General features: G+C 39.2%; 1 protein-coding gene across 2 annotated transcripts in view; it reads left to right on the top strand.

Moving 5' to 3' along the window:
- The first annotated feature begins 480 nt into the window (after positions 1-480).
- Positions 481-9,554, top strand: part of LOC127647662 (heat shock 70 kDa protein 12B-like) — a 32,602-nt gene continuing 23,528 nt past the window's right edge. The window contains exon 1 of one of the 2 annotated variants that reach the window (XM_052132063.1): positions 481-601. In XM_052132063.1, the coding sequence (XP_051988023.1) occupies positions 553-601 (49 nt within the window). In that variant the 5' untranslated portion in view covers positions 481-552. Of the gene's footprint in view, positions 602-7,129; positions 7,449-9,554 lie in introns of those variants that run through there. The other variant, XM_052132070.1, reaches the window with a different exon arrangement.

Here is a 9,554-nt window from a genome sequence, read left to right as displayed (position 1 = left end):
AGTCACTTTCATAATTTCCATCCAAAAACACAATGTGCTTTTGTAATGCAACACTTAAAAGGGATAAAATGGGGTTAAAGGCATCCCTTAAATGGGTAGTTTACTCAAAAATGGAAATTGATGTATTAATTACTCACCCTTGTCCTGTTGCAAACCGTTATGAATTTCTTTCTGTTTTGGTACACAAAGGGAGGAATTTAGAAAAAAGAAGAAGAAAAAAAAACTTCTAAATGACGTTATACAATGGCAGTTTATGGGGACCACCTGTTCAAGCCTCAAAAGGACACAAACAGGCCTTTCTAGGCATAGGCGAACTAGGTGGTTGCCTAGGGTTCCACCAGCTGGGGGGCTGCCACCATGCCCCCCTCACCCCATCATGCCCTTCACAGGGGTGCCGATAGAGATCTCGCATAGGGCGGATAAATGGTCAGAAACTGTCCTACGGTCCAGAACCAAACTTACAAAACATGTCTAAAGAGTTAGAAGTTGAAGAATAGATGCATTTCACCCTTCTTTGTTTGAACAAGAGTACTCGGAAATCAAGCGAGAGTAATGGATAAGACTGAGGTAGCCAAAGTCATTGGTTTAGGACAAGATGAGGGTGAGTATATAATTAATAAATTTTTATTTTTTGGTGAACTATCCCTTTATGGAAATATCCTTTTTTTTTCTGGTCACAAAGTGTACCAAGAATAATTCTGCTCATTACATATTGGAGCAACATGTGAAAATAAATAATCAAGGAGGGTTATATTTTTTTTAAAAAAAAGGTAGAGCTTGAGTTAAATTCACTGGGGGTTGTTATTGTGATATAGTGTATAACCATATAAAAAAGGATGAACCATATATTGTTTAGTTCAAACATATTTGGCATTTCATAACATCTCATGTATTCTACAAACAAATTAATCTCCATTGTGATGGACCCTTTTCACACTGCCATGTTTTGGAATACAGAAGTAAACGATCGCAGGGTAAACTTCGATTGCGGTGAATGGGAGACCATGGCAAATATAATTTTTGCAAACCCATTTGCTCCAGCATCAAAAGAAAAATGGCACTATTGCATTTCTGCTTTCCAAATGAAGAAAAAATTAGAGAGCGATTGATTATGACTGTCAGAGAGAATGCAAATGTATTGTCACTCACTCAGCAGCTGTATTAGAAACCTCATCACACCTGTAGTAACTTGTTTGTTAAAACTAATTCAAGGGTAATATAATACAAAGTATAATGTTATAAATTTACACTAAATAGTTAAAAAATTGCAAATATAAACAAGTTTGCTAGAGTTACATCGCTAAATAAGGCAGAAACGTGTCATCAAAGGTTTGAAAAAAGGGTCCATTGGATCAGTGAGCCCACTTTAAAACATTCTTCAAAACAAATATATTCCCCCCACTTCAGAAAAACAATGTTTATGTGTGCCTTTTGCCCCTGTAACAAGGGGGCTTTTTACCTCTAATACTATCCTTTCACTAATTGACCAGTTATGAAACAAATTGTGTACCTGAGACACCTAAATAGTAGGTACAAATATGCTTATTGTTTGTGGTTGGTATTAGAAGGGGAGCTTAATAATTTGAATTGTTACTAAACGTTTTTGATGTTACAGACAGACATCTTCAACAGCACCTGCATTTTCACAATTCCTTAGTGAGACAATTGAACCTGTTTGATTACCTAAATGTCTCAGGACACTGTTTAGTGTCAGCTTGCACTGTAGGGACTTAAAAAAACAAAACAGTAAAACTTTGATCTGTTGAAAGACAGATGTTTTCAGATGCAGCTGGCCATAAAGTTTACACATAGTCATTTTGTGGAGTTTCTGGTTTGTTGAGTGCATGTCTCCCTGCACACTACACACCAGTCTCTCATGTAGGGCAAACTTCTCATCACACAAACATCTTTTTTTGGGTTGTGCAGAACTCTCATCATCCCCATAAGTAATATACACAAAATGCTGCTTCTCTCAGGGCCTCCAAAGAAGCTTCAAAGTTTCCCATGTGCCATTTTTTCATAGTGGTATAGCAGAACAAGTGAATGAAAACCCCTTTATCATAGGGTTTTATCGTCAGTTCAACCACGTTTCCATTTCATTCTTGCCTACAGTCTCATATGGAATAGTAGTGGGTGGATTCGGACCTGATATGGCTGTAGTCAACATCCAGATTTCTGGTGTCACAACAGAGATAAAGTGGGTCTCAATGAAAACATGAATATGTGTGCATGTGATTGAGCTCAGAGAAGTGGGTCCCACCTTTTCCTTAAGTACAGACAATAGTCACAGGAAAGGCAAGGGTGGAAGGCATATACTTACACACTTACATGGCACACAGGGCCAGCCTACAAATAAGCCAGTGAGGTCATGGAAACTGCAAGTATGATAATTACTGGGAAACAGTATGTATAAATAAAATTACATATTTTAAATAGGGCCTATAAACACAATACCTCAATATATATTTATATATATATATATATATACACACTCACCTAAAGGATTATTAGGAACACCTGTTCAATTTCTCATTAATGCAATTATCTAATCAAGCAATCACATGGCAGTTGCTTCAATGCATTTAGGGGTGTGGTCCTGGTCAAGACAATCTCCTGAACTCCAAACTGAATGTCAGAATGGGAAAGAAAGGTGATTTAAGCAATTTTGAGCGTGGCATGTTTGTTGGTGCCAGACGGGCCGGTCTGAGTATTTCACAATCTGCTCAGTTACTGGGATTTTCATGCACAACCATTTCTAGGGTTTACAAAGAATGGTGTGAAAAGGAAAAACATCCAGTATGCGGCAGTCCTGTGGGCGAAAATGCCTTGTTGATGCTAGAGGACAGAGGAGAATGGGCCGACTGATTCAAGCTGATAGAAGAGCAACTTTGCCTGAAATAACCACTCGTTACAACCGAGGTATGCAGCAAAGCATTTGTGAAGCCACAACATGCACAACCTTGAGGCGGATGGGCTACAACAGCAGAAGACCCCACCGGGTACCACTCATCTCCACTACAAATAGGAAAAAGAGGCTACAATTTGCAAGAGCTCACCAAAATTGGACAGTTGAAGACTGGAAAAATGTTGCCTGGTCTGATGAGTCTCGATTTCTGTTGAGATATTCAGATGGTAGAGTCAGACTTTGGCGTAAACAGAATGAGAACATGGATCCATCATGCCTTGTTACCACTGTGCAGGCTGGTGGTGGTGGTGTAATGGTGTGGGGGATGTTTTCTTGGCACACTTTAGCCCCCTTAGTGCCAGTTGGGCATCGTTTAAATGCCACGGCCTACCTGAGCATTGTTTCTGATCATGTCCATCCCTTTATGGCCACCATGTACCCATCCTCTGATGGCTACTTCCAGCAGGATAATGCACCATGTCACAAAGCTCGAATCATTTCAAATTGGTTTCTTGAACATGACAATGAGTTCACTGTGCTAAAATGGCCCCCACAGTCACCAGATCTCAACCCAATAGAGCATCTTTGGGATGTGGTGGAACGGGAGCTTCGTGCCCTGGATGTGCATCCCACAAATTTCCATCAACTGCAAGATGCTATCCTATCAATATGGGCCAACATTTCTAAAGAATGCTTTCAGCACCTTGTTGAATCAATGCCACGTAGAATTAAGGCAGTTCTGAAGGCGAAAGGGGGTCAAACACAGTATTAGTATGGTGTTCCTAATGATCCTTTAGGTGAGTGTATATGTGTGTGTAAACTAATTTAAAAACAAATAAACCCATACCTATTAGAGAGCATAGATATTTGCATATAGTTTGGTTATTTTCCAGATTAATTGCTCATAAGTTTTAATTTAAGTGTTTGTGTCTTTATAACGTCAGTCTCTGAATTAATTCCCCAGCAGATGATTCTTGAGAAAACGTGAAAAGCCATAATTATTTGTCAAGCATTGTTCCTCCTATCCTTTACATAAAGCCTCAAAGTCTCACAAAGCAATATTTTTCATATCCTATTTCCTGTGTTTCTTTCATGTGTGTGCATTAATCTGCAATGTGAAAAGAAGCCAGACTCCAGTTCCCAGCAATGCTTTCCATTATGAATAAATAAAACCCTGGAGTCGCGAGTTCGAATCCAGGACGTGCTGAGTGGATCCAGACAGGTCTCCTAAGCAACCAAATTGGCCTGGTTGCTAGGGAGGGTAGAGTCACATGGGGTATCCTCCTCGTGGTAGCTATAATGTGATTCTTGCTCTCGGTGGGGCACGTGGTAAGTTGTACGTGGATATAATATAATTCTCCGCCCTATGTCTCCGTGGTAACATGCTCATTAAGCCACGTGTTAAGATGCGTGGATTGACGGTCTCTAACGCGGAGGCAAATGAGATTCTTCCTCCGCCACCCGGATTGTGGCGAGTCACTACGCCACCAGGAAGACTTGGAGCGCATTGGAATTGGGCATTCCAAATTGGGGAGGAAAAAGGGGGGAAAAATTTAATAAATAAATAAATAAAGTCTATCAGTAACAGAGTCATTCTGGTGATTTAAGATTAAAAAAATTACCATCTGCCATTCTCTTTGCTAAAGAATGGCTGATGCTGAGCATGGTAATGGGCTGCTCTTTTAAAAGCGGAAGGGTGGTGTATACAAGAGGAAGTTTTAGGATGTGTTCATGATCAGTGCCAAAGCACTTCCTGGTTCAGTGTGCAGCACGAGTAGCTTAGTCGGGGGGTTTTTCACTTCCTGTCAACTCACTTGTTACTTCCTGTCTGTCCAAGACAGCAATGTATGGTCTGGTGGGTTCATACACATAGTAGTCCGAATATGTGTGAATGGTTACTCCAGCAAACTCACATTGAATTATGGAGTAGGGAATGTGTATCTGAATGAGAGAGAACAAAAGAAAGGGAGAGTAAAGTAGTTGTAAAGTGTTGGCCCTTTTAATGACCTTTGTTAGATTGGACCTGGTGGCTCAGGGAGGTAAATGCCATTGTAAATATGTTCCAGACCTCAAAATATATGGATCCATGGAGAGCTTCTTTGTTCAAGAAAAAGAGGTAGAGTATTTGTGAGTGCATTTTTGTAGTCCTCAGGGGTTGCTCCCCTCTTCCTTTAGTCAATATCAGCTGCATAGACTGTGTCAACTTTTGCTTTAAGCTTTGCACTTTGTATGACTTTAAGAGGTCTCTTTGGGAAATCTCCATATATAATAAAGAACTACAGCCAAGTACAAAATACACTTATTTATTCTCCAATGTACTCCAACCTGTGAATCTGGTTGATGAAAAGAAAAGTGACATCACACACTGAACACATGAATTCAAATTTCAAATCTGCATGTTTTTTTGTTTGTTTGTTTTTGCAGGAAAGTAAGTAGATGGTACATTTTAACATTTAAAATACAATAATAATATGAAAATAACATTTTGAATAATATTAGTTATTTTGTATTTATTTATTTATGAAAACCAGAAGCCCATGACATCATATCCAGGACCTTTGTGCTGTACAAAATAATTTTGCATGCTCAAAGCCTAGTGTGACCACCCCTTTTACTCATTATTTGTTTAGGAGAGGTGTGCTATTACTTTTCTAAGAAATTGGCTTGCAATTGTCAACTGATAGAAACAATTAAATAAAAGTTTGCTAGCGTGAATATAGTCTAAATGTGTATTGCTTGCAATTGTCAACTGATAGAAACAAATATCCTAATATGGTGAGACAGAATACAATAAAAATGCAAGTTAATTCATTCATTCATTCATATGGAATGTTCTTGTGTGGTTGGCTAAGGTTTTATGAAAAGTGAGTGCATCTACCAGTGTTTGGTCATATAATGCAACATATCAACAACTCATCATCAGTCATTCATGTTCATTATCAATAACAAATACTTTCATTGACTGTGTTAACTGTAAATCCACACCATTCTTCAACCAATGTTCATGTTCTTGCTTAACTTGTAAGTTGATGTACGCCTAAGAACATTATAAATACTGATTTGGTCCTCACTTTTGATGTTGGATGAAATCTATAAAACGTGCATACGTTTTATAAATGAGGCTACAGAATATCATACAAATGTAGGGGTTCTTTTGACTTGGGCCAGTACGCTTAGCAACCACTTTAGTAACCACATAGCAACACCTTAGCAACCGTATAGCAACATGCTATAAAACACCCAGAACACATTAGCAACCCCCAACTTTTATATGGACAATGGTAGATGTATAAAAAGTGGCCTTGTTCAAGAGCATTCTCTGATAAAAACCTATGACAAATAATATAAGAAGCAGAAAACCCTAATGCAACACAGATGAGTTGGACTCATATGCGTTTGATTGTATGCATGTATAGTTTTGATTGAACTTGCTGAGATTGCTTTAGTTTATGCAATAGCGGTTCTAGCTTGTATGGCACCCCCCCCCCATGCCCTGTGCCACCCCCGGCAAGATGCCACCCTGGGTGGCTGCCCATGTCGCCCATGCCTAAATCTGCATCTAGGTTTATCAGATTTTTGTTACAGAGAGAAGGGAAAGTCAGGCAAGAAATAAAAAGTAGATTGAAGAGGGGAGCCTGGGTAGCTCAGAGAGTTGCCACCCCTGGAGTCGCGAGTTTGAATCCAGGGTGTGCTGAGTGACTCCAACCAGTTCTCCTAAGCAACCAAATTGGCCCGGTTGCTAGGGCACGTGGTAAGTTGTGCGTGGATCATGGAGAGTAGCATGAGTCTGCACATGTTGTGAGTCTCTGCGGTGTCATGCACAACGAGCCGTGTGATAAGATGCTTGGATTGACAGTCTCCGAAGCGGAGGCAACTGAGACTTGTCCTCCATCACCCGGATTGAGGTGAGTAACCGCGCCACCATGAGGACCTACTAAGTAGTGGGAATTGGGCAAAAAAGATTGAGCTGAAAGACAAGCCATGAGGGAAGAAAAACCTTAATGCAGGGGGTAGGCAGGAGGAAAAGAGTGGGAATAGGAGAAGGAGGGGGAGGGTCGAATGACTTAATCAGTGCATACTGCCACTCCAAATACTCTCCACCCTCTGTCTCGCTCGCTCTCTTTCTCAAACAAACTCACATTGATACACAGTCATTGAATCTGTTTTAGTATGAAGTCAGTTCCCCCTCCCTTTCCCCCCTCTACTACAGCAGTGTTCATATTCAGCGCATGTACGTGTGTGTGGCTGCCTCTCTCAACCAGTCCTCCCTGACATTCCACAGCAGATGAGGGACTGAATGTTTGCATACAGACACAGAGAAAAGTTTAGGAATATCTTTTGGATCTGAGCACTTTCTACAACATTTTTCAGCATATTTTGTCCTCTTCGTCTTGGGATCAAACATTCAACACTTTTTGTTACAGCATCATCAAAAAGACTCTAGCTATACTGAAACATCCAAACTGTTTTCCTTTTGGGATTTTGGAGTTTATCAGTTACTAATCAAGCCTAGACAGGGGGCACTAGAATATTAAACAAAAGGGTGAGTTATCATGTTACAAAACTAAAACGAATGCAAAGTGTTTAAAGGGATGTGCACGGTGCCGTGATGATTAACAGGGGTGGGATTGACGGGGGCTTGCCAGAGAGATGGGAAAACAGGTGTCTTGAAGGATGTTCTAGAACAAAAGGTATTTGGACAATTCTGGACACTTAAGTCACATTTAAATATGTCTAAATATTGTAACCGTTTATTGCATTAGATATAAAATATCAAACCAAGTGGTAAAATTTAATTTGAGACCTAACAAACATATTTTTGTAAAGTGTGTTGTGCTGTCTTTCTTCATAAAAATGCCAATTGGTTTGATTTGTTGTTTTATCATGCAAAATATTCATACATGTTAAGTGTAGCTTAAGTGTCCAAATACTTTTTGAGGCCACTGTATGAGGCTTCACTTGACATAAGTCTGACTCTGTGAACTAATTTAGTACTGATTATATAATGAAAACTGCAATATGGCTCTACCCATCCTTTAAAATGACTGTAGTTAGAATGTAGTTGGAAGCAGGGCTGTCACAATTAGGAAATTTGGCTGACGATTAATTGTCAAAGAAATGATTGCGATTATGACAATTAATTGTCTGTTTAAGGGCTTTCCCGATTATTTGTCTGTAACGTTCAAGGAAGGGAGGGAAAGGAGGACATGGGAAACATGGGCTTCAACTCAAAGGTATAACTTTAATAAACAACTCAAAGGGGCTTTTCAACAGTACACTCTTTAGCTTAAACTCAGGAAGCTCTCTCTCCCTCGACTCTGGCGTGGTCCCATTTTATCGCTCTCCCCAGTGCTTACTGCAATCAGAAACAGGTGTTAGACATTATAGCACTCAGGTGTGTGCACCCTTTCCGCTTTCTTTCCAGACGAACACTCGACCACGCCAGACATATTTAAATACTGAAAATATGTCTCTCTTTTTGGTCAACTTTAGTTTTTGTCAATTTTACATTTACATTGTTGTTTTTTGAACTAATATATTTCACATAATATTTTTTATAAAAATCAATCATTTTTATATATTTTATTATATTATTTATATAATATTATATTATATTATATAATATTATATTATATAATATAATATAATATTATATAAATAATATAATAAAATATATATAATATTATATTATATTATGCAATAGTAAAATATTTCTGTCCTAATTCCTTAACTTTCACATGTTATTTTAATGCTCTGATTAAACCCACAAGCCCTTATTTGTCATGAAGCAAAATAGCCTAACATTTGCCATTACATGATCGTTTAAACTGGAACTGGAGCATTTTGCATTCACTATCACCATTTACATTTATGCATTTGGCAGACGCTTTTATCCAAAGCGACTTACAGAGCCCTTATTACAGGGACAATCCCCCCTGAGCAACCTGAGTTAAGTGCCTTGCTCAAGGACACAATGGTGGTGGCTGTGGGGATCGAACCAGTGACCTTCTGCTTACTAGTTCAGTGCTTTAGCCCACTACACCACCACCACTCGTATGAGTTTGTTTGTTTAAAATTGTACGATTTCTCATTGTTCAAATGCCCTGATGTCTAATGCGGGCATTTGAACAAGTTTCGCGAGTTACCCAAACTCCTTATCTAAACCTAACTGATCAGTAGAGTGTGTAAACATGATAGGAAGCTGTTGTGTACGACAGAAGCAAGTAGTTGTGGCGTATTAGATGGAAATGATTTCTAGCGACGTCATTAACTGTAGTGAAAGTCGTACGAAATCATACGAATTAGCCAAATTTAGAAAAGTCAAAGCGGGAGTTTGGCACGAGCGTCTGCTGACAGCGTGTGCATCAAAGCCCTTCACGTGCTCTTCCGGAGCTGGTTTGACCTCAGTGGTGGCTCAGTGATGCCGAGTTCAACAGAATGACACAAAACAAAAGAACGGCACGTAAACGTCCCTCTTATATGACAAAGAAATAAATATAGCGAGAGAAACGTGAAAGTGGGATATGAAGAGGGTTCCGTTCAGCTGCATTACATGTACTCAATCCTAGATGCAAAATAGAGTTTACATTCAACATTGGAACATGTGAATGATTCGGATTAATATATGTATATAAAAAGTTGTGCAAAA

This window comes from Xyrauchen texanus, chromosome 1 (genome assembly GCF_025860055.1).
Source record: "Xyrauchen texanus isolate HMW12.3.18 chromosome 1, RBS_HiC_50CHRs, whole genome shotgun sequence".
Classification (NCBI taxonomy): domain Eukaryota; kingdom Metazoa; phylum Chordata; class Actinopteri; order Cypriniformes; family Catostomidae; genus Xyrauchen; species Xyrauchen texanus.
The sequence above is the reverse complement of the archived record's forward strand: the minus strand, read 5'-3'. Positions and strand labels throughout refer to the sequence as shown.